The sequence below is a fragment of the Embiotoca jacksoni genome, unplaced genomic scaffold (assembly GCF_022577435.1).
Source record: "Embiotoca jacksoni isolate LCO1_2020_lvr unplaced genomic scaffold, fEmbJac1.0.p SCAF_6, whole genome shotgun sequence".
NCBI classification, from domain to species: domain Eukaryota; kingdom Metazoa; phylum Chordata; class Actinopteri; family Embiotocidae; genus Embiotoca; species Embiotoca jacksoni.
Window position 1 is genome coordinate 16,784,090 of NW_027185414.1, and position 26,082 is coordinate 16,810,171.

The window sequence follows — 26,082 nt, forward strand, 5'->3', positions numbered from 1 at the left end:
CCTTGCAAAGATGGAATGTCTATTTTATGTGAAATTAAATAAGATCAGCTTGTGGGCCTCTCTCCTTCCTGTTCCGCTTTCCGTTTTATGTTCATTTCCATTCCCGAACAAAGCCGCGTCTCCACGGTGTATTAATGCCCATCAAAGGACTCAATCAAGTTGCTTTGCCACAGGCTACATTCAGACTGGAGGGGCTGAAGTTTAATGTTGCCAGTGCAGCGAGGATGTGGGCTCATGTCTCTTCCATGTCCTTGTGTTGTTGTTTTTTTTGTTTTTTTTACCCCCACATTCACAAATATGTTGTAAGTCTGGTGAGTGGAACAAGGCATCTGAAAACAGTACACACTAAAGGGCCATTTCAGGGTCACTGACTATGACAACAGCCTCACTCATTGGGACATTAGGACAATGTCTTTATGTATTTCACTGAGAGAGCGGAAAATTCATCAAATGAAACATAATTACACAGGGCTTCCTACAAAATTTGTCACGGCCATGAGTCAATAGACTCATGATTTCGAAGTATCCGGCAATGATAAATGTTGAGGAAGAAGCTGACAACTGTCTGCTGACATTTTCTCTTCCCGTGTTGAATATTGTGCTTTGTATAAATCTTACGCCTCCTTAAACTTATTAACCTATTTATTGTACGCTTTTTAAAGTAGCACATGTACAGTATATTAAATTAACAACATAGATTTATTTTATGGTAGCCTAATAAATCTAAATATGTCCTCATCTTTTTTTTTTTAACTGAACTGTGAACTTTAAGTAATAGTAAGACTAAAAATGATTGTAAATCATGCAGTTTATTCATATAAAAATTCATATCTACAGAACAGGTTTGTCCTCATCCAAAGCTGTTTGTCTTTCCGCTGCCAATGAATATATTTGTCTACAAATAAAATGCAATGTAACATAGAATGTTTTGTCAAATGAATGTTTTAGCATTATGAGACTGGTATCATCTCCTGTTGATGTCATGTATGATTTTATTTAACTCTTAGTCACTACAGCCTGTGAGCTTAAACATGTAACTTCTGTAATCAGTGGTGATTTCTCTAAAAGAGTTAGGCTAAATATTGTGCTTTCTGAGAAGAGATGCAAGTTGTGTTTCTTCAAGTGAAATGTGATGCGACTGCTTTACTTTCTTTGTATGTATGTGTGTGCGTGTGTGCAAATACTCCATTATTCACTGCAGGTGGGCCTACTGTTCAGGGGAAGCTTTCACTCATGGTGCCAGAAAACTGACACATAAAGAATTTTTCGGTAGTGAGGACCACAGGTCCTCTTGTTGTCACTCTGACCATCCATGGTTGTAGAAAGAAAAGAAAAAAAGAGAGAGTGAGTGAGAAAGACTTTGCATGGTTCTTATAATAAAGCAATTGCGGTTGGTAAAACTCTGGACACTTTTCGCTGTGAAATAAAAGATGAAAACATGTCTGTGGCCAGAGCATGAACTTCCCTTTAAACATGCCAAACAAAATATAAAGCACATTATATTCCATCTTTATGTATAGTGGTTGCAGACATCCTGGAGCATCAGATTAGACAATATTCAGGCACATTTAGCACTTCAGAGACATACTAGTGTCCATTTTGACTTCAGCTGGAAACAACAATTTGGCTTCTGATCTGTGAAATGATGCATTCATTCATTGAGTTTATAGTTTTGATGAACAAAAAGTCCATAAACATGTAAATCACATCAGAAAACAGTTGCAAACACTGAATCTTTTTGATTGGTAGATTAGAGTACAGAGTGTAGAAAATCCTAACAGAACCCACATCCTCTCACTGAATAGGTAAATACATTTTTACATTACGTGATCGTAACTGAACATCAGCTCTCTGCTAAGAATAGCATATACTGTTCCAGCAGGTCGAAAATTTGTCTAAGCGATCATTAAGTCTGGTTCAGTGCCATAAATCATGCTGCTGACACATGAGAGTTCAAAGTAATTAGATATTTGTTTGAGTGTAAGAGATGAAACATAACCTGCTGTAAAGTCACTTCACAGCTGAGTGAGAGCCAGGTTTTCAGACATCGGAGGTATGGACACCTCTCTGTCTCATGGACTTAATTTGAAATCCAATCAAGTAAACGGAGCAGATTTCTTCTCCTCTTTCACTCACTTGCTTGCTTCTTTTTCCTCTCACATGTGCTCGTATGTGTGCATGTGTCCGCCATGTGTGTGTGACTGCATGAATACATTTGTGTCTTTGTTGCAGTATGTGGCCACATTTAGCTTATGGCTGGGAGTCTGTCCATTTGTCTGCTGCTTGATCTGTGAGCGTGTCAGTCTATGTGCAGCCTGACAGAAACATTAGGACTAGACAAAAGGACGGAAAATCGGGACAGCTCTCCAGGAGAAAACACCAAATTGTGTGCAGTTTAGTTCTTATTTTGCTACTTAAAAAAAAACAAAAAAACAGGAAAAGTTTCAACATGTTTCTGAAAACATATTAAGAGTTATTGTACTTATGTCTGTCTTTATATTAAATGTCATTGCACTATCTAAAAGATGGATCACTGTGTGAGCAGGAAAATTTCTGTTTGTAATACATTTAATAATCTGAGGAATTTTAATATTTTCCTATGTTATTGTGGGGACATTTTTTTTTTTAACAAATAGGATGTGTACATATTTTTCACTGATTCATTGATTTTCATTTCCATTGATATCATTGTAGGTTTGTGCATAAGTTTAAAGAACTCGGCTCAAATGTGGAAGCCTAATTGTTAAATGACAAACATTATCACATGTAATAGCAATATCAAAAATATATATTGAAGTTCAGGAAAATTGTAATTTTGGGGACTAATTTAATTGATACCGACAGACTTTGAGGGACAAATGTAACCAAACACACACAGAGGTGTGTTTCCTTGTGTGCACAGTTTCATAGACTTTTTAATGTCACCCATAATGTACAACAAGGCGGATGTTCTGTATGTATTCTTTCATTTTATTGACATGACACTGCTTTTATAAACAAACAAAAACACGTAATGTACTCATTGTACTGAATTGAATTGAAAATAAATTGCACCATTAGGTTTTTGGGTTATAAAGGACTTACTTGATTCATAAGAGTGGAGAGAAATAATTACACTGAGCAACAAAATTGTAACTTTGTTGTTCCACAAACAAAAATAGATGGACCTTAAAGTACTTATGCTGTAAGTTTTTTTAAGTGACAGTTTATATTACTTCTTCATAAATAAGGCTGTTGTTCCACTTAAAATGCTTACTTTGCTTCTAAAATGTACATTATATTTAGAATCAGGAACATCCCTCTCTAGTGTTGAGCAGCAATCTGCCAACACAGAGGGACTCCACTTGTCTCCACTTTTCCATGTCCAAGTGAGTATATTGGAAAAACAAATGTGACAGCAATTCTCAAATTACATTTATATGCAAAAATGCCACAATTGTTTTAAGTCTAAAATGTATAGCCTACAAAAATCTGTCATTTAGAGTTAACTATGAGAAAACCTCAATAAGCCAACCTACCTTTAAACCTTTCATGTTTAATGTTTTTAAACAAGAGAATAGGTTTATTGCTGAGTTGGAGGATTCAATAAAAATTAGGCTATACTCAAAAGGTGGGATATTTTCGTTCATGTAAAACTTTTTTACATTTGAACTCTATTATAATAGAATAGAGATATAATAATAATAATAATAATAATAATAATAATAATAATAATAATAATAATAATAATAATAATAGAAAACATTCTGGAAACATTTAAGCAAATGTTGGTTTCGAAGAGTTCCATGTCTTATTGATCTTCAAAATTGTTGTCTATCGTTGTACGTGGTTAGGTTTTAAACAACCAGAGATAAAGTGTCCTTTATCAAATGACGGCACAAATTAAAACTGGATTTACAAATAATTACCTTGAGACCACTGGCTGGTGTGCCCGAGCTGAATATTTACATCTACCATCTTATTTCTAAAAAATTATAAGTGCCAAAAAAATAAAGCCGCAAAATCAATAATATCAATAATTCACATAGGCCTGTAATGAGCCTGCATGCCAACAAAATGTAGTAACATTTGTTTAGGTATAGTAAAGCTAATTATATTCTCTGTCCGAAATGTATTGGCTCTAAATTGAAATGCCTGTGACAGATCAAAATGTTTTTAAGGATTAAAAGAATAATTAGGATGTAAGTGACTCTAAAATTCGTTTCAAATAATAATTAAGGGATGAAATCGCTTATAAACTAACACTCACTTTTATTCAGAAGCCACACAGTTGAATTTGAGCGCATTCGGCTGAATTTAGGTGATTTACCCTTGATGAACCGTCACGAATGAAGCGTAAAATTGTGCCCTCTCCGCCCCAGTGCCATCACTCATGGGCTATATTCATATCCAAATTGCATTAATGTCATGTGTTAAGTCCCCCGCCCCTGTTTTGCAAACGCTTTTTTTTTTCTTCTTTTTTTTATAGCAAATAAGCGACCTAACTTGTTCATGTCATCAGCATAATCACTGGGGAGAGGTCTCGAGGCCAGGAGATCTGGGTCCCGTCCTCCGAGGAAAGACGCGTTTGTGTAACTCTCTTCCAACCTGAGGGGGAGTTTGGAGTGTTTGGTCAACGACAGTGGTTCCTGGAAAAGATCTGAATCGTTTTATAACCAAACCCAGCTGTGGTCTGGTGTGGGCTGCAGTCTCTGCGTGCATGCGTGTGTGTCTATGCGTGTGTGTGTGTATTTTAATGTGAATGAGGAAGAGGGAGAGGAAGGGGTTTCTGCGCTTCCCTTTCCAAAAGAGAGAGAGAGAGAGAGAGAGAAGAGAGAGAGAGAGAGAGAGAGAAAAGTTTGGTCTTGTTCTCCCCTTGACTCTTTTTTTTTTTAGGCATGAACGCTGAGACCTGCGTTTCATACAGCGATATGACATCCATGGATTCATATTATAGCCCCTCAGCTGCGCAAGGTAGGGATCACCAGACGGACCACTTTAGGACATTCCCAGCTACTGACACCAAATACTGTCCCACTGCCTTCCTGCCCAACAAAGGTCAGGCTTACGGAGAAAAGTCCCGGAGCCCCTTCCAACAGGAGTGCCAGTCATTGGATGCCGCCGCAGCGGGGCAAGGCACTTTCAGTAAATACCACCTCTTCATGCAGAGGTCCTCTTGCAAAACACCCCCCGAGGAGGACAAACTGCACCAGGAGAGGGGACACAACGGAGCGCTCATCTCCTGCTATGGTGAGTAGAGAAAAAATAAATAAGAGGCGAGATAAAACATCAGCCCAGAATCTAATTTAATACGTGTTTTCATGATAACGGAGGAGAATTGTCTAAAAATATCAACACAAGTATAAGAGGTCTTCAATCATCCGTGTCAGGATGTTTTCTTCGAGCTGAGTGCGTCTTTACAACTTTAGTTTTGAGTCACAGTCTGTAACCTGTCAGTCATTACTCATCGCTCCACTTGTTCCCACAAGCAGGTATTAGTGGTTTGAAAGTTTGGATCGGAAATAGATCCGATGCAGAAACGGGTTTGACCTGACTGAACTCAGATCTATGCCACCCTGTTTGGGAGTCCGTCGTTTCTTCTGGTTGATAAACCCACTTTTCCAAAAATAGTTTTACAGATGAAACTCCTTTGTGTTCTACTTCCTCTCCAAGTAGTCCTGTGCTCGTCCGCGCGTAGAAAGCATCAGCAGCCTCTTCTCTGCCGCAGCAGTACGCAGGACATCGCAGCTCCCAAAGACGTCGCCCAGCAGTTACGTGCGTAACACAGTTAAGAAGAGGCATAATCTTCCCGACTATCAAATTGTCTCTTTGGCCATCAAAATTCAATTAGGGCGCATTTAATGCGATAATCTGCATTACAATCCTTAATATTGGAGCTGAGTCGGACAATTGAATTAACAGGTTTTCAGATGGCACAAATAGTGAGCTCCAAACTGATAATATTTTCATTTCATTGCGCTGCCTGATTGGATCCAATTAGATTTAATTGCGCAGGGGCGCTGCTGTAATTGGTGAATGACGAGGGTGTGAATAAAACTTTGACCCTCGTTACACAGGCGGCCACTTTGAAACACCGTTTATTTGTGTATTTTTTCGCCACCTGAAACCTTTTTCCGTTACCTCAAATACACATGATACCATAACGACAACGACCATGATCATGAAGTTATATACAAAAATAGGCATAATATCCTTTTGGTAAATTAAAACGTGACCAAATGTATAGAAATGGTTTGTCCTTAATTACACCCCTGCCTGATCATAAAGGAGAATAGAGACACTAAATACAAGTAGGGTATTTAGTGTCTTATGATCTCACAAGTCCTTTGTATTTATAACATTTATTGTTGTCCCACAACCTGAAGAATAAAGTGACAGAAATCAAAAGACAAAAACAAAAAACAAGCGATTTACGAATGACAGAAATTGCTGTGATAAATACTGAGGAGGAACCTCAGCCTCATCATTTTGTATTGGGAATATTGCGGAGCTCAAGAATCAAACATTGATATATTTTCAATAAAGTCTGAAATTCTTTTTTACGCTCAGCTGGAAACAGAAAAGCTGATACGTCTTAGTTTTGAGGTTATGTGCACAACAGAACTGTTATAATAACTTTATTAATAAAATAAAGATATTATCTTGACTGAAGTCTCAAAGCTCTCTGTATCCTTAAATATAGAGTGTTTGATCTGGATATATGAAAATGAATCCCCTGTGGTTTATTTGTGAAAAATAAATAATTACTCACAAAATTAGCAACATGTTTAATGGATCTGTGCCTAAATTTATTTTTTAAATCCTACTTTACCACTTGATAAAAACAATCAATAAATTATCTATAACCCCGAAAACAGTGAGCTCTGATTACAAAAATAATCAAGAAAATGAAACAAAGAAAACGGTGGAAGGCATTTTGTTGCTTTTACGCATGAAGGTAACACCTATTTTTAAATTGGCTGCTTGTCCATCAATACATTGATTTTTTTTTTTTTTTTTTTTCTTTTTTACATAGGTAGTTGAAGGATGTTTTGACAGTTTCCGGATATCCCTTTATAGCTCCATAATTATAGCTCCATAATGTCAAGAACGGAGATCAATCTTTTCAAAAGTTCATGCGGGTCTTTTAAAAAGGCTGTTAAGTTTTTATTACCTATTAACTTTGACGTAGATCCGATAAATGAAATAAAAATGTTGTAAATAAGCCACAGTTATTAGTAAAACTGTACCTTTTATTCTGGATCATATGAAGAAAGAAAGAAAGCAAACGAATTATTTTCTAAATAGAAGCTATTTCGAAAAATATCCCACCAATCCATTTTAGATTTTTTTTTTTAATGCTCAAGCTGGAGAGAAAAAAAATGTAAGATCGTGTTTGCTGCAGTAATTCGAGGTAATTTATTTAAATAACAGTTTTCGTCTTTATAGAATTTGTCTTTGTTTTCTCATTTTACCACCGCGGTTAGATTTTAAAGTGAATATGTCAGCACAGGTCGTAAGATTTCAGCTCCTCAAGCCTTCCAACAAAACGACTTAATGACTGGCTTCACGCTGAAGAAAAAAACATCTCGACAACAGACAAGAAGAGTTCTGGCATTAATACGACTCAGATGTCAAACTCCTCTGTTTGCTTTTATTTCTCTGCTCACAGTGTCTTGACCCCCAGAGACCAACCTCCTTTAACTCCTCTGATTTTTAACAGAACAAATTCTGCTTTTACATTTTTAGAGTTTAAGTTTTTTATAACCTTATTGATGACCCACTTTTACAGATGCACAAATACAATTTAAACCGTGCACAAGTTTGTAAACATAAGTCTTTATCAAAATTGCTGGACTCTGGGCTGTTTTGATGATCACTGACTGAAGGATTTTACTGACTTCAACACTGCTTACTGACTGGACATAAATTGAAGGCAGCAGTGAAATATGCTGAACTTCTAGCTGAGGAAAAAAAATGATAAATGATTCCTGATGTTTTTATTGGACAGTGCTGGAGTATTTTACATCCTGGCTCATTTCTCTTATCAAACCTGTATTTTACACACTCACTGGGTAGTTTCAAATTGTCAGAGATATGCTGTGTTGTTGTAATTTGCGGCTTGATCCGTTCAGTCAAAGGTGATGTGATGACTGGATCTCAGAGCTGCCTGAAGCGCAGGCTGCCAGCTATAACTGAGACATTTTTGGCTGATAGAAAACAGCATGGCTGTCTAATAAACATTTACATACATTAGAGGCCCTACAAACACACTTATGTTCATTTATACTCAGCACACTGCCAATCATGTTGTTACATGAAATGAACTAGGCAGCTCTTGGAGCATGGAGAGCTTTCAGCTCCGGCTGAGAGCTGAGAGCTTCAGACTGACTCAAAGTGGTTGAAAATAGATGAGAGAGGGCGGACAGAGCAGTGAGGTTGAAACAAACTCTGTGGCTTCCTTAAAAGCACCAAAAATAAACGGACAAAACAAAAATGAAACAGGAGTGGGACAAGTGCTCAGACCTTTTCCTTTAGTTCAGATAAGAATTCCAATTCAGACAACTTTATTGTTCCCAAGAGGGACAAATCATTTGCATCTTATCAAATCCACGCAACTTTAAAACTCACAGACAAGTAGAGTCATTTGTCAGCAGCAACAGGTCAACATATCAGCCTACATAAGTCAATATAAGGAAAGGGGCAGCAGTACTACAAAATAAGATATAATAACTTATAATTATAGATAACAAAATAAGTTATAGTCAGTAAAAGTAAAACTACTCAAATATGAGTAAAAGTCCTACATTAAAATTTTTACAGAAATACAAATTGAGTATTTCCTGTTTTAAAGTATTTATATTTACTGTTGCTTTTTTTTTTATTGCTGTTGTAGATCATCTTCTTCAGCTATTTTACATAATACTGGGTAGGTTAATCTATAACTGTGCAGCATTGTATGATCATATCTTTTGCATGCAAAATATTGATCTGCAATGTCAGTGGTAACTATGGTAACTATGTAAAAGAAGAAAAGTTGCATGAAGACGAAGTAAAAGATTTCAGAATTATTCATTTACTTTCCAACACAGAAGATGCATATTTTTAGGTGTAGTAAAAGTCACTTTGGTCACCAAACAATAATAATAAAAAAAAAAGACCTAAATGATCCATTGATCATAAATTGTCAAACTGGACAGGAATTTATTGATTGAAAAAATAGGCCCCAGGGGTTGATTAAATCAGTCATTTTGCAGTCTTAAAGCAGCCAAGTACACGTCTTTCTCTTTTGATGTGTCCATGTCTTCTCTCAGTGTCTGAGGCTGCTGACCTTTAGCTCGGCTCTCCTGCCCTCGTCTGTTTGGAGAGGACGGCGAGGTTCCCTGTGTGCACACAGCAGAGAAAATCCATTCGAAATCCCCATTTGAAACTCCCTGGTGTCAAAGTAGAGCTATTTGCAACATTTGGAATCAGACTCTCGAGTTTTACGCAGTTTACTTTTAACTGCACCACTGAGATGAAGTGTGTCACTCTGTTGTTGAATTATAGGCCTTATTACAATGGGATTGTGCCTTTTATCACGTTTTCCAGGTGTGCAGGTCAATAACATCTTGCTGCAATTTGAAGACATTAAAAAAATCAGCTGTTTATTCCAGTTTAAAACAGAATTTATTTTTGGGGCAAAGCAAGAATTCGATGCCGTGTAAATATTTCATACCCAGCAGAAACAGCTCATGAAATGATCTCCAGAGGATCAAGATTCAGGTGTGGTTGCACCGCCTGTGAGATTGTGTCACTCCCATCTTCGGCTTTTTTGTTCCTTAAACCTTTTCTAACCCAGCACAACCATTTCAGCCTCTCGTAATGGCCGTCTGTGCTGATTGGTTCGAGCAGGGCGTAATGGGAACCAGCCACGCAGCCCAGACAACTGAGGCACACTTCAGCGAGTCAATGACATGAATGGAGGTGACAAGGACTCAGGATCATTTTACCATTTAGCTTAAAGTTTGGCAGGGTAATTTACATTAGGCTCAGTTTGCATGGCCGAGTGAGAGCAGCAGGGCAAAAAGGCTCATGAAGTCCAGGACTTCCTTTGGTCTCTTTGTCACTGCTTCATGTAAAGTGAACTCTTACACAGAACCAGGACTGTGTCAAGACTTCAGATCGATTCAGAGTCTTTCTTTTTACTCCTTGATCGTGTAGTTAGGTGACTTTTTTTTCCCCTTCAGTCAGTCTATTTGAGTAATGCTTCAAATTTCTACATCATATTTTCAAAGGTTTGTCAAGAGTTTTTTAAGGTATTATTTTCTTGTGTACAGTCATGTACAGCTTCACCAATGTTGTATAAAAAAATACTTAATCATATCTCTTTTTTTGGGAGGGGCGGGGGGGGATAAAGGACAGGTAGTTTTTGAAAAGTTGATATTGCTCTATCGCCTACATAAATCCAGATTTAAACATATAATTTTACAAAAAACATACACATATCAGTAAAAAAATAAACCTGTTTCATTCATATGAATTGTAATATTAACTATTCTTTGTGTAAGGAAGGACTGTGTGTTTTTAAAAGAGTTGAATTGCACCAGTAGATTTACAAAAACACTTTTAATACTTTTTGTTTTGCCTGTACTTACTTGTTGGTTTGTCATATTGGATTTGGGTTCGGCTTAAAGCCAATGATCATTTAAAAAGATCTTGTTGACTGAACAGTTGTATTCATGTGTTTGGATAATTGGCTTTTTTTTTTTTTTATCATACCTGGGAACCGAACAGATTGTGGGTTGGCACATTGCTGTGGGGCATGTTGTTAGGACGGATGTCCATTGGAGGTTGTCTGGTGGGAATCGTTTGCACTCAGTGCTGTTTGAATAGTCATATTTTCAGTTTGTAAAATTCTTGATAGGAAGATCGTGCATGTTCTCAAGTATTTTTCACTTTACGTTCATGCAGAGAAAAAGTTATTCGAGCAAGTTTTTCCAACTCCGATTGAATGTGCTGCTTCAATCAGACAACAAAAACATGAGATGGAGGAAACTCTGTTTGGATCCAAAGTCTGGGAGGAACATTTGGAAGAAAGCTGGTGGAAGAGAGAGACACTGAGGGGGAGAGTGCAAGAAAGACAAAGAGAGATGATTTATCAGTCTTTGGCTTTATGTTGTTTTTTTTCACAGTCAGAATTTTGCACAGCCTGTTGACATAGATCATTGCTCTGATCATTCACTGCAAGTCGCATAAAAAGAAAAACACTGATGTGCCGATGTTTTCTGTAGTTCCAACTAAGACTCATCATCTGTTTCTAAATGACAGCAGTGGTGTAAACATGCATTGTGTTGAAGGACGATGTGTGTGTGTGTGTGTGTGTGTGTGTGTGTGTGTGTGTGTGTGTGTGTGTGTGTGTGTGTGTGTGTGCGCGCACGTGCATTAGTATGTGTATTGTCCTGTTTTGATGACTGCACCGGACATTACACCCAACAACTGCTACTCATAGTTGCGTTCTTTGTACATCCAAAACAGACAAGGTCAGATTTCAGGAACAGAGAGTCAGAGAAACTTTGATGCATCTTCAGCAGTGGTGGAAGAAGTCCCCTGATCCTTTAGTTAAAGTAATCAATATTTCTACAATATCAATGTATCCTGATAATTAAAAAAAAAAAAAGTGACAATTTGAAAGTGGTCACAAGTCCTGACAAACCTACAGAGAACAATTAGTTATGGCAGGTTTAAATGAAAAGTAATAATGCTTTAATATATTCAATATGCATTCAAAGTAAATGTATCCGCAAATGTATCATCAAGTACATCCAAAAACATATCAAGTATTACTATTTCTGTATCATTACATTGTACAAAATTGTTTGTAATAACAAAATAATAAAATAATAAGAATAACCTATTAAGGGCACATTGTGGTCCAGAAAAACACAGTACACAGATTCAAAAAGTCATGGTGATGTCATTAAAGGTTATTATCACAAAGATACTTTTAACGATATAACAAAGTAGAGCTCTTTGATTGTTGTGCAGCCGAGAATTTATTCCATCAGCTGACGTTTGGACTGCAGATATTCCTCCTCAGAGCTGAAGAAGATAATCCATGTGGCCACCGCACAGAGCTGCAGCTTTGTTTTCTACAGTTATTGTGACATTTAATGCAGTTGAGAAAACCTTTCCACAGTTTGGAGTGCGTCAGCTTAGTTTACTTCTACTCCTTTATGTTAAATCTACAGCACTTCATCTGTCTGAATTAACTAATCATATGTTCTGGATGTAAGTTTTGGAGTAGCAGCAGTGGTTTGTAATTTGTGATAAGTCCCTTTCATGAGTCACACTCGTCAAGTTAACCCGAAGGCCTTCTGAAAGTAACGTAGTATGTATATTACATATATTATTCCGGAATTGGTCTGATTGTCCAGCCAGCATCAGAGTCTCAGCATGCCTCTGTTGTTGCAGCCAAGCAATAATTATCCACCGTTCTACCATGAAACATCCAAAACCTAAGTCAGTAAAACAAAACACTCTTGCATTTCCTTTCCTCTGTTCTCTCTTTTCTTCCACCGCTTCATTTCTTCCCTTCTTCCTCTCTACTGTTTCCTTCTGTTTCTGATATTTCTCTCACTTTGAGCAACATGTCGTTAATCTTTCTCAGTCACCGTGTGGAGTGTAATTTATAGTGTTTCCTCTTAACACAGTGAGCTGACCCCAGTCATCCCAGTCAATAAAGAGGCAGTGAAGGTGTCCTGTCGCTTTACAGCCAGTTAAATTACACTTTGATGTTGCCCCCTCGTTTTCAACTGTGAATTAATGGCTGTCCGTGCTGAATGTCTGGCGCACAACAACGTCATTTTGGCACTGATATCCACCGGACCTCACTGTATTAGATGCAGTGACATTTTCACATCAACATTAACAAAAATTAATATTAAACTCCTGTCTTATTGTGCTGTCAGGTGGAACTGCTCACATGAAAATAACTGCTCAGTTTGTTTTGAAGAACTCTTTGTGTTTATTCCTGCATAACTTTCAGAGCCCACCACACAGAGATGCAGACACGTCTCTGTTGTTCACTGTGTGCAGTAATTGGAACAGATGCTGCTGACTGTTGAATCCGCTGCAATGAAAATAGAACATTCTGTGGTTGCAACTAAAAACATTTTGCATGGCATTTTCATTTGGAAAAAAAAGAAGAAAATTTGGTTTGTGAGTTTATTGGATTATTGTTGGGACCCATTGTGTTAGAGATACTACACGACCTGCAGGTGTAAGAAGAATTTGTAAAGGAGTCTATTGTGTAATGGAAAGACAAAGCTAGTTGTAGTCATAAACACTGCGATAGAGGTTTTGATGTAGCACGTTTTTCACCGTCACTCCCTCCTGCCTCTTTCCAAGGAGATTATATAGTGACAGTCTTTGCATGCAGTAAGGCTCTGTTATGTTCTCCATACATATGGTGTTCCCTGCAGGAAGGCCCACCTAGAGAAGTGTGGGAGAGCCTTACAACCATAGCCGATCGCATGGATAACAAGCAGGAGACTGTCACAATATCCCACGCCTGCCAAAAAAACATCAGTGATGCGATATAAACAACTGCCTTTGATCAGCGAGAGGCCTTGATTTCAAACAGCCTGACAGCTCTTGCTTTGTGAGGCCAGGGAAATATAATTAGATAACTATATCGAATTTAGGCTGGGATAAAACACATTGAAGCTCAACAGGACGTGTTCGTCATGGACAGCGAGGCAATGTTGCAGACATTAGACCCCCAGCAAGCAGTCTGCCACCAAAACAGCTCATCTTCCCAAGTCCATGTCCAGCTTTGTTAAGCAAACATCAGAGGAACCTGAGCCGCACTGTTCATTGAATCCTGTAGGGCTGAAATGATGGAGCGTTCTGCTGAATGTCCACTATAGAAAGACAGTTCATCTGTCATAAGGCTGAATCAGATCAAATAAGGGAACTTTAGGTAACAATGGGTTTCTGGATGCCCAGGTGTCCTGAATAAGGCTTTAGTTGTAGTGACTAAAAATGTAGGCTATGTGCCATCACTGGACCAGGGAATCAAACCTCTATTCTATTTCAGTACCGTCCAAAATGTGTTTGTAGTATTGAGTATCAAAAACGGTCACGTACTGAACACGCATCCGCTGCTTTATACTCTACATCTGTATTTATTTATTGTGCAGCTTTGCTTTCACTACTATTTTTAAATGAACAATTTTATATGTTTCTGTTCCTCCCAATAAGGTAAGCGTTGTAAAGTATTATTTTGGTATCAGTACTGACAGTAAGGTTTGAGTTAGTACTGCCATCAAAAACATTCAAGCAAATAACCCCTAGAATTACATCATAAAATACAAACAATGAAATTCCTCAAATAAAATGCACGTGTCCTTAAAAATACAGTTCTTCATAATTTCAACAATGAATATAAAACGCATACAGGTCACATTTCTTGCACAACAAATTGGATAAGTAGCACAAAATAAATCTGCAATTAGTTGGTAGTTACATACTTGAATAGAATAAAGTAGCTTCAGTACAACAGCTTGGGTCTCTGCATGCAAAATGAAAGCGGGTCAAAGGTCACATAATAAAATCAAACAAAAGTTCCCCAAAAATATAGTCACAAACAAATATATTCTTTCAAATCATTGCAAATTATTAATAATAGAGGTGTATTTGATCAAATGTATCAGATTCACTGATAATGCAGATTTAGTCCTTATGACACAAATTTATCACTCAAAAATGAATTACTTTAAAGTGCATGTGTCTGTAAGAGAGTCAGTGTATGACAAGATATCCCATCAGCTCACCTTGTAGCACATTACCTAACATGGCTGTGAATTGAGGGTCACTGTGTGTGTGTGTGTGTGTGTGTGTGTGTGTGTGTGTGTGTGTGTGTGTGTGTGTGTGAGACATCTTCTGTGCTGACTGAGTGCTGACGATTGCACAAGGAGCTCACATGAACACACACACCCCACTCTCACACACACACACACACACACACACACACACACACACACACACACACACACACACACACACACACACCTCCCAGTTCTAACCTGACAAATCGTCGGATGAGCAAAGAGACGTCCTCGTTGCTGAAAATAACTTCACCTCAGCTGATATGGAGAAGCAGGAAGGTGCAGCGCTGTGAGAGAGCGTCTTTATTAAGCAGCCTGAGTTTATGTCCTATACATACTTTCAGCTATCACATCCTCCACAGTGGGAATGTGTGTTAATCAAGAGCTGTGTTTACAAATTGGTTCATTCAGCGAGTGGCAGCAGCCAGGCGAAAAGAGCTGCCAGCTCAGACAGGAACACTGGCAGAGACATGGCAGTGGAAATTTATGATCAGAGAGCTGCCTGAGGTTTAACAATTAAACTGCAGACACGAAGGAAACAAGAATGTGGTGGTGTGTGATGGAGATAGACTACTAAGTTCCTTATCTGTTTTTGTGTGTCTAGAAGCTGCTCCACAGCAAATTAATTGTGACGGTCTTGCCGCCAGGTGACTTTGCAGCCACATGATAGACTTCAGCGTTCATGTAGGACTGAGGGAAGGAGCGAGAGTGGTGTGTGTCTTGAAGCGAAGGGTGCTGGTGGTTGAGGAGGGCATGCCATAAAGAAATCTGCAACTTTTTGTCAGTCTCAAATTATGGCCATGGGTGTCAGCTCCCCGGCACATCACAGAATGATCTACTGCAACTACAACTGGATCCTGTGAGCAGCCAGTGATCCAGACAGTCATCCACTACACAGGCAGATAGACAAACACATTGACACGCATGCTCGGCATTGCCAACCAGCACATTTCACAATTGTCACAGAATTTCCTCACAAAGAGCGAGAAATTCCTTTGTTCCGCCCTATCAAACCTCATAAATTATTATACTGATGCTGCAAATAAATCATCAGCTCTGAATGCGCTGATGAGAAAAGACGGGAAAAGAGGGAACTTTGAAGTCTGAATATTAACAGCTTATTGTCTTATTCACATGGACAATACACACATGACTTGAATCAGTTAAATGTTCATTGTAGCCTTGAATCTTGAAGAAAAGCAGTAGGACACAATGGATTAAACACACATTTATGTCATTATTCTTTTATATCCTGTCCCCTAAAAACAATAGATGTTTCTATAAAAGCCAAATTATAACACTCATTTTGGCTGGACATCATGTAATAATTTCCCTTACTTTATTTTCACATTAATCTTCAATTTAAGGGGGACATATTCACAGAGATGTTTTCTGATTCATTCATTTCAGTCCTGATAAGATTATACAAACACCTTTTAACATTTTTCATCCTCTCGTGTCCCTGCAGGTAAAGACAGTTCAGGTCTGACAGATTCTGATTTGGCTCCGGACTCCGACCCACCTGGAATGGACACCAGATACCTGGCTGTGAAGGATCAAGGGGTCAAGGCGGCCTCTGATAGGCCACCGGGCACTGACTTAGCGAGCCCTCTGGACAAGCCCGATGGTGGCGAAAGCAACAAAGGCAAAAAGAGACGCAACCGCACGACCTTCACCAGCTACCAGCTGGAAGAGCTGGAGAAGGTTTTCCAGAAGACACACTATCCTGACGTTTACGCTCGAGAGCAGCTCGCACTGAGGACGGACTTGACTGAAGCCCGTGTGCAGGTAATGTGTAAAGAATTATATATGTAGCTAAGTTGCTTAAAAAAAAACTGCTGAGGGATCTAAAAAAGGAAAACAAATCAGCATTTGTTCAACAATGTGTGCAACAACACCATGCAACCACATGCCTGTCCTATCAATAAGTAAAACAAGAGCTCTGCATCACAGAGTTTAAACAGCACAAGCGCATGGATCCTTCAGCATCTGTAGCTCTGCAGAGATAACGTCACTCACGGAACAACATGAGAGATTTATCTGGTAATGTGGGAGTCGGGGGAGAGAGTGGGGGAGCGGGAGCTAACAGAGGCCAGGGGGCCCAGGGGGCCCAGGGGGCTGAGGTTTGAGCTGCCTGGGCCTCATATGTGAACTTTTTTGGAAAGCAGACTTTCATCAACATACGAGGACAACCTCGTCGACTCTGCTGTGTTTCCACGGGATTGTCTCAGTGGCTTTTCTTTTCCTCTGGACGTATAAACGCTTTAGTTTCCCAAATTTGTGAGCTCATTTCAGCCGCTTTTAGTCCGGCCTGAGGCGTACAACGTCTCTCTGACCTTCTGGCCCGATTAGCATACAAACCGGTCATGACTGCTGTAATGCATTCCAACATTAGTGCACAGAGAAAGAGTCCTCACCATTTCTGCACCATGTCTGTGTGCTGTGTATCCGTAGGACTAGCAAAGCCCCTGGATTTTCTTTGTTTTTCTTTCATTAACATCCTGTTCAGACAAGAATGTGTCCCCGCTGTGATCTCCAGGGTAGGTGTGAAACCCTTCCCATAGGCTTTGAGTTAGTTGGGGATTGATATCTCAAGTTCATATCTGTTTTGAGTAATTTTAAGACATATGATGTCTTCCAGTTTTTTTTGCTTAAAACAATTCATAGATTCAGTGTTCTGGTTGCATTTTTAACATGTGCCAGAGGCACGCATGGGATGAGATAAGAGCTTGATTAAAACCAATCTTCTACAAGCTGGAGCAGTGACCAGGAAAGCTCCTCAGTGAAACACAGGAAGTCTGTGCAGCCACAGGGTTATAACTCAACCCGAGTCTCTAAAGGTATGCTGCCCTGCTCTGCTCTGCTGCTCGTGCTATCACAGACCTGCCTGCCTCAGATGGATGCAGCTTTACAGCCTTTGGCTCTCCCAGCGGCCCTCTTAAACACTCAAGTTAAAAAGATAAAAGACACGAGATGCCTTGTCAGTCAGAGAACAGGGCTCTGTGCTCCATGCAGGTCATTCACACGCAAAAGGACTCACAGCTCATCAATTCAGCATCTGGAGGGAAAAAATGCTGAGGAAAAAAAGCTGATGAAAAGTTTACTTTTACTTTTAAAAACTTATACACATTTTTGTTCAAGTACAAAACCTCCAAAACACATCTTTCAGAGAAAAGAAATTCAGGGAAAGGTGATATTAAACCTCATTGCCTGATGGATGTCATACAAAAAAACAGGGAACTTTCAAAACAACAGTGGAGCCTGTAGTTGTTTGCTTTTTCAGTCTGTGGGTTTCAAAGAAAGAGAATGAGTTCAGATCTGAGTCACATACTCGACGTGGGAAGGTCAGGGGTCAAAGGTCAAGGGTTTCAATAGCATCACATCTATCAGATTTTGCTGTTCTGTTTGTCCAAAGAGCCGAGATGGCAGCTGATGTGGAGTTCACCAGGTGTTCCTGCTAGATTAATAGAAGATGAGATTCTGATCCGACCAGGTGAAAGACAGCGGAGACAAACAGTCCGAAAACTGCAAGTTATTTCTGCACTGTTAGAACCACGTAGGGATTTTAAAAAGCAGGTGAAACTGTGTTTTAATATACAAATATTGGAAGCCAGGCACACAGAGCCATTTGTCAGATCACGAGCTTTTTGATGATTAATTCATCATTTGATTCCTTTTAAGAGCAAACATTCAAGATGGTCATTGGTTTCAGCTTTTTAATTATTGGAACTGGCTGCTTTTATTTGTCTTATAGGACACAAAACGGAAACTTTGTTTTGTTTTTGGACTGTTTGTCATGTGATCTCACATTTTACAGCCTAAAAAAAAAAAATCAAGAAATTGTCAGATTAATTAATTAATATAAATGTTGTGGGACTGGTGAGGTTGAGAGACCCTGTAAATATATCAAATGTATAAACAAAATAAACACAATGTAACTTATTCAATGAAGAATGGAGATAACACGCATAATATTAAAGCTGTTAAAAAGTCTTGAAAATGCAGAGTGGTAGGTTTATAATACTGTATATCAAAAACAGCAAGATAAAAAAAAGATGATAGTAGTCCAGTCAGGGCACAGCACCATCCCACTTGTCATGAAGGCAGATGTCAAATTCTATGACGTATTTTTTTTCCGATTCACTAGTGCCCTCATCTTATCTTAAATTGACACGGGAAATAAGAAATTATTGAATATGATGGAGGATTTTTGAGTAAAAGAGACCAAACATACATTTAATGGAGAACAATAGTGGTCAGAGGTGTTTCAGCAATATTATTAGTGCTTTGGGGGTGTTGGAAAACTGAAGCCAGGCTCAACCTTGGATTTCTTTTTACTTTGGTTTTGAAGCTGACATGAGTGACAGCAGACGCGGGTTATCAATCCTCTGAGCCGGTCTCTCACTTCAAAGTATTTTCAGCCCCATACAGCTCTCCTGCTGAGGCCAGTTTGGCATTTCTCTGCTCTTTCTCTCTGGGGCTGTAACATAAATAAAGACTCATTGAAAGTCCACCAGCTACTTAAGCTGTCAAGGTCTTTACCAATTACTGTCACAACGCAGTGTGTGCAACACAAAAATATGCTCTCCCTGCGTAATAGCCAACAGACTTGGCATAAAGTTAAGATTAAGCAGATCGAGGTGATGGTGACAAGCAGATAAAGAGACAGTTTTCTAGAACAATACCTCACAAACATCTTTTAATGTGTAATTATCATAATCTTTATGACCAGCAAGCAACATTTTTAGAGAAACAGTGATCTTGCATGGGGGTTGTGGGTGCAGAGCAAGACATGGTGCAGCGGAAGGTGTATGGAAACATCAAGGAAAGAAGGATTACATTCTCTGCTCTGTGTGCTTCTTTAATTTAGAGGAAGACAGCATCTCAAAGCCGGGACTTTCAGACTTCAGGAAATTAAAATGGAAAATGCAAACAAACCCCAGTTATAATCACAGCTCATGTTTCAATTTCCTACATTGCCTCCCTAGATTTATAGTGAAGCATCTGAGCAAAGAGCAGATACACAAAATATGAGAAAACATATCAGAAACAAGTCAGATTAAAACATTTTTCTTGATAATTTTGTGCTATAATCAGACCAGTCTGATTACAGAAAGATCAATTTTAACATTTAATGAAAAGCACGGCAGATGGCATCAAAAGCCACCAGAGACGAATGTATTTAGATTACTTTCACGTACTCTGATGTTAGTTCAAACACACTGATGCTTTCAATAAACAGCAGCGTCAGATTCAGATGTGAAAAGATAATTACAGAAATCAAAAAGCTCTGTGTTCTCTTCAGACAACAAATAAGCAAAGGTGAGACAGACAAGTTCTGTTTACATTTTGGTTTTCTGAGCCTCAAGCAAAGTCAAGGCTGCAACACACTGATTACAAGTCATTTCCCCTCATCTTTGTCCTAAAATCTTCACTTTAATTTCGTTAAAACTTCACAAACTTACATTTATATAACTTTATGGTCTCTGCATGATGTTCCTGTGGACTGCAAGTTTGCACTTTAACCAAAAAGTCTGAATTTTAGATGTTCTGCAGAATGTATTTGTGATATTCAGCCTTTTAGTCTTTCGGCAGTGCTGCATGGGATAATTTTTCCATTTGAAAGGAAAACTTAGATTTGTATCTATAGAAAGGTATTTCCTTTAGTTTTAAGAGGAAAGTTCCTGTATAGGGTTGAGGCGAACCATCTTCTCCACTTTGGGTTTTCAGCCTCACACTGCTGACACTGAGCCAGATAACAGTAAAGATTCCTTGCTCTCTCAGATAAACTGGCAAACGTTGCTGACATTTTTATGACATCAGACACTTTTACTCTGCAGGTGTGGTTCCAGAACCGAAGAGCGAAATGGAGAAAGAGGGAGCGCTTTGGTCAGATGCAGCAGGTCCGAACACATTTCTCAACAGCTTACGAGCTTCCTCTGCTAACGCGTCCTGAGAACTACGCACAGGTACAGACTGAGTGCTTTAACACATGTTGGCCAATTTTCAGTCCAATAACTACAAAACCCAAAAATGAATTTCTAGGGGACAGCGGTGATATTTCTACTGCTTTTACTTCTACTTCAGTCACTTCTGCTGCAGACTGGAAACAATTCAGTCTGCAATAAAATGTATATTTAATTGCCTCAACTTATGTCAAAAAAGCTGATTCAAGTGGCAGCTGTAAAAAAAAAAATCGGATCCTTTAAAGGAATAATTCAACATTTTCAATAAATAATCTCAACTCACTAGAGAATAACGTGTCATTTTGCATCACCTCAGTGTAGGTCCATCCATCCATCCATCCATCCATCCATTCATCTAGTGGACTGATTAGAATATTACATGCTTTGATGTGATATCAGGTCGATACATTCATTCATTAGATAAGAAAATTGGTGATAAGTTCAGAATAAAAACTGGAGAACGGGGGAAAGGATCTTTCCAAAGGTAAAATTTACCTAACTGCACCTCAGTAGGCCACTGATGTCACACCTTTAATTAAAAAAAATGACAATTTGTGGTTTAGCTGAAGCTATCTGCTGGATTTTTACATTTGTTTTAGCTGACCACAGTAACTTCTCTGTAGAGTCAATGCAGCCTATAGAGACAACATGCATGAAAACAATGAATTAATATATTCCCTGACTAAACTATTCCTGAAGCACATTGGTGTTTAGATTAAGTTGTAGATAGAAGTACACAGACAACTTGTTGGGGTCAGGTCAGGTTAGGTTCATCCCCACCTGCAATAATCTAATGCATACAAACATTTTAGTTAATGATCAATACAGTCTTGTCATTTTGGTCAGGAAACACTGTAAATAAATGAGCTCAGAAAAGTGTGTCTGATGATAAGTCAGTTGGGTTATTGCCACATTTCTTTTAAGCAATGTTGATTTCCCGACAATGTTTCAGATTCAGAACCCTTCCTGGATCGGTGGCAGCAGCGCAGCGTCTCCTGTGCCGGGCTGCGTTGTGCCCTGCGACACTATGACTCCCTGTATGACACCTCACCCCCACTCTGCCAGCGGGATGTCTGATTTTCTCGGTGTGCCGAGCCCCGGCGCTCACGTGGGACAGGCTCACATGGGCAGCCTGTTTGGAGGATCTCCTGGCATGGCCGCAGGCATTAACACGTACGATCTCAACATGGACCCTGACCGCAAGTCCTCCAGTATTGCTGCCTTGCGCATGAAAGCCAAAGAGCACAGTGCAGCAATCTCTTGGGCCACATGATGTGTTGTTACATGCTGGATGGGGGACCTTGTTGACCCCTGAAATGTCTAAACAAACCCAGCATGGGGTGAGGGTGCACTAAAATCAAAACTCTAAAGGCAACAGTGACTACCTTCAAAAATGCTGCAATTAAATGATTATATAAAGAAAAAAAGAGAGATTTGGCCAAATAAGAGGTGCCATGTTTTTCAGTGTCTCTGATGGGAGAGTAACCATGGTGAGCTCTGTGGAAGCATGGCGGGAGGTGATGCTGTACTGTATAACAGGAGTTTCAGTGTCATACTGAAGATAGGCAAAAGAAGTTTAATTATTTCAAACAAATTCATGCACTTATTTGATAAAATACAGAAAAATCTGTTTGTACATTGCTTTCAGTATCTGCATCTCTTTGTTTGGTGCTGTGTTATTCTTACTTTGTTATTTAAATTTTGATTGTTTTTGTTTTCCCCGCTTGTCTGTTTGTCAGTGGTTTTGATTTTACAAATAGTTCAACAAGCATTGTTAAAAAAAAACAGAATTCAGATTTAGTTGTTATATGCTGCATACATATTACTCTAAGACAATCTTTATCAGCATCAGTACACGTTCAATGTAATTCTTGCTGGTTGTAAAGCTTCAGAAAACTATCCAGCATATCTGCCACATTAAGAAGCTTCTCACCTCCAACACAGATGTTAAAATAAATCCAAAACTTCAAGCATTTAAAACTCAAACAGATGAAGGGTGGTTTGCTTAAGTGCGGTCGGGGTGAGAGATCCACCTGCTGCACGGACTCAGGCTCTTGATGCCCAGAGAGAGGAAGAGATGGAGGAGGAAGTGGTGTGTGGGAGCATGAGAGGGGCACAGCAGGCCTGCTGCTCTCAGGGCTGAAGAGCCTGGGAGCGCCGGCCTCCAAACAGACGCCGCTCAGTTTTCAGGAGGAAAGACTCCAAGTGGACATGACTGTGCCCCTTGCATTTCAGGCTTACAGGTCTCAGAAAGAGAAGTGCCTACTAGTCAGTCAGACTGCCAGAAATAACACAGAAACCAGCAGCAGCCTCCTTTGAAACAGAGGAGGCTGGTGGAGATTACACAGAGTGTGTTGACACTTTTTAACACTGAAAGGATATCAGTGTTCAACAGCCTCTTCTGGACTTTCACATGGCCGTGTTTGGCTGTCAAAGCTGATCAGTCAACCGTCATGGAGCAGCACTGACGTGTCATTGTATTTCTTTCTCTTATTTTCTCATGGTTTTTGTCGAAGGACGCCATCGACCTAATTAATCTGAAGAGTAACCTCTGGCATTTTCATTATGGCTTTGAATACATCTTGGTCGGATGTGGTCCTTGGACGACTGAGCACTCAGAAACAACATCAGTTTCCTCTTTCTAAAGTCCCATTCTTACATATCTTTACAGCCATGAGACGACGGTGTTACAGCTGAGGTACTAGCAAAGCCTTATTCTCAACCGACCCAAGGCCCTGGACTCCAGCATTCACTGTGGGCCAGTTGGTTTTTGTCAATTTGATTAATTGCAAATGAGTTGTGGATGTTGCACCGCCAGTTCTATACCAGCTGGGTCTGCATTTATATGTAATCTTGCGGCCCTGTCTTGGAGGGGTGATGTGTCAAAATCTCCTTCTGAAGCCTAAATTTTTGGAAATAAACTAACTATGCAAGAAATTAACAAACACAGATACAACCTGAGATGAGGTTATACTCCAGTATTTGTGTACTAGCTGGTTTCTGGGTCAAATATAGTGAATCTGCCATTTACAGTAAAGGTGTCCGTGATGGGAATTGGGAGGCGACAGGGGCCCACAGTTTTTCCCCAAAAATGTCATAAAAACTCACAATGATTGTGTCAGTCCCACTTTCAGCATGGAGATGTGGGTCAAGGCAACACAAACTCAGGCCTATCCTCATTAGTTTTTTGGCATGATTTCTAAAGAGGATTGTTTTTATTAAAATTACTAACATGCCAAGATAAAGCGCCAAAACGAATCATGTTCCCTGTTCCTTCTCTGGTTACAGCCTTTACTCACTGTTTACTTCCATCAGGTTTTGAACAATATGTCTGTGTTTGTGTGTCCATTGTGGGAAGAGGAAGTGCAAGATAGACGTTAAAGTGAGCTGGACTCTGCCAGATATCTCGTATATCTTACTGAGGATATCATTCAGATATTTAAATAGTAAACCTTGTTTTTTTTCCCCTGGTAACAACATCCACCAGTGACAGAAATAGCAGATGAGATTTACCAGTGCAGTATCATGAGGTTATACAAGTTTTCCTTTGTTTGGAAAGCCGGACTTAGGCCTAAAGCGTAACAAAGGGTTTCATGGTCTCAGAAAGTGAACCTGATACCTTGTAGTACACCTCGAGGCAGAGCAACCATTGCTAATTCCCTAAACTGAACCACATTCACTGTCCTTCGGTAAGTGAAGCGAAGCGCAGGCTATAACCTGTCAGCAGAACAGATCACCCCGAAGTCGTCCAAATTACATCCAGTTTCACTCTACGGCCTAAATGCAACGCATGTGCATGCATAGAGGACATATCTCAGAACTGAGAGGGTATCTTTGCAAATGTGAACGTGGGGCCCCCTGTGCTCGGGCTGAGGGGTTGGACGGAGGGCGAGCTGTGAGGGCGTCTGCTGGGTTCCGGTGTTCTGGGAAAAGGACAGTGCACACAGCTGCGCTCAGGGGGTAAATGCAAAACAAACATGCCTCACACATGCTTCCCCCTCAGCTGTCATGGCTCTGCTTTCAAAGATTCAACCCCCTCATCACACACATTGCACTGCACCCCTCCCTTTGCTCACTTCCACCGCATCCACTGGCCCAAAGCTGCAGCCCCTCAATTGCTGCGTCCGAGGCACAACCAACCCAGGAAGGCTTTTTAATTAACACTGGGCCGTGTGGAGGCTGCGGACTGCAGTATTGTGTGTCAGGATGGACAGGACCGTCTGTCTTTTAGGTGGTTTAACGTAGACTTTTCCTCTGCACAGTGACACACAGACATACTGGCATGCAGTTGCTCAGGTTTACAGACTACAATGTTTTCCCTCTTTTCTGTATTTGAGGTCCATTGTTCCTGGATTGACACGTCACATAAGGACTGTTGATGCAAGATTAGCTTTACATAAACACCTCTTTCTCCTGTATGCTGCAGAACTCCAGCTTTGAGTGATGACATCATTGTTTTCTCATTTTCTAATACTACTGAAGTCAGGCAATCAGTATAGGAGTAAATATATGATAAATATGCGTGTGCTGTTGTGTGCATGTGCATTTTTGTGCATGCAGAGTGGATTGAAGTGTCATAAGACTCTTGGAAAATGTTAAAAATTTTATGCTCTGTTATATTTTGTGGGACAATTTATCAAGTATTTGAGTGTATAACTTTTCTTAAATTTGGTGATGTATAATTGTGTTTTCAGAGATGTGCTTGAACAGTGTTTTTCTCTTGATATGTAATTCTTCAAAAAAAATTCAATTGTTTTTGTGGCTTTAAGCTGTCTTTGGAAATGAGACTGAATTTACTCGTGCTTGTGTTTTTTTGTGAGTGATTAAAGTACAATAAGTTATTGCAGTTCGATTCAGGATTATTTTGTTGTGAGAAGTACATGAATACAATCTCTTGCCAACCGTGATGGTTGTTCCCAAATATGACACAAAACTCTGTTGCCACAGGACAGAGGAAAATATAGACAACTACTCTCCTATTAGTATTTGGAAATCGCTCGAGTCACTCCGAGTCTAAGGAAAAGCCTTTCAAGACATCAACTAGAGACACTGGTTGGCCACCAATAACGCAGAAGTTGTCTGAGGTTGTTAGAAAACCCATGAATTTGCTCTGACTTTCTGCACTGTGCCACCCTGCCAAAATATTGTGTCATCTCTGTAGTCACATTCTGAAATCCCCGTGCATTTCAGTCCCTTTGAAGGGACACGAGTGCTGAAATGAGATCGCACAACCCGCAAGAGTATCACACTAATTGAAGTTGACAAAA

The 26,082-nt window shown here is 39.5% G+C and overlaps 1 protein-coding gene across 1 annotated transcript; it reads left to right on the forward strand.

Moving 5' to 3' along the window:
- The first annotated feature begins 4,877 nt into the window (after positions 1-4,877).
- alx4a (ALX homeobox 4a) lies at positions 4,878-25,661 on the forward strand. Its single transcript, XM_069173817.1, has 4 exons — positions 4,878-5,229; positions 16,318-16,637; positions 20,690-20,818; positions 21,768-25,661. Exons 1-4 carry the CDS (start codon positions 4,878-4,880, stop codon positions 22,086-22,088), a joined length of 1,122 nt encoding a protein of 373 aa, XP_069029918.1. The 3' UTR covers positions 22,089-25,661.
- Positions 25,662-26,082: the final 421 nt, after the last annotated feature.

Excerpts from the sequence above, each read along its gene's own strand:
- alx4a (XM_069173817.1), top strand. The coding sequence starts at position 4,878 with ATGAACGCTGAGACCTGCGTTTCATACAGCGATATGACATCCATGGAT. Across the intron at positions 5,230-16,317 it reads AGCGCTCATCTCCTGCTATG|GTAAAGACAGTTCAGGTCTG; the intron begins GTGAGTAGAGAA and ends GTGTCCCTGCAG. Across the intron at positions 20,819-21,767 it reads GTCCTGAGAACTACGCACAG|ATTCAGAACCCTTCCTGGAT; the intron begins GTACAGACTGAG and ends ACAATGTTTCAG.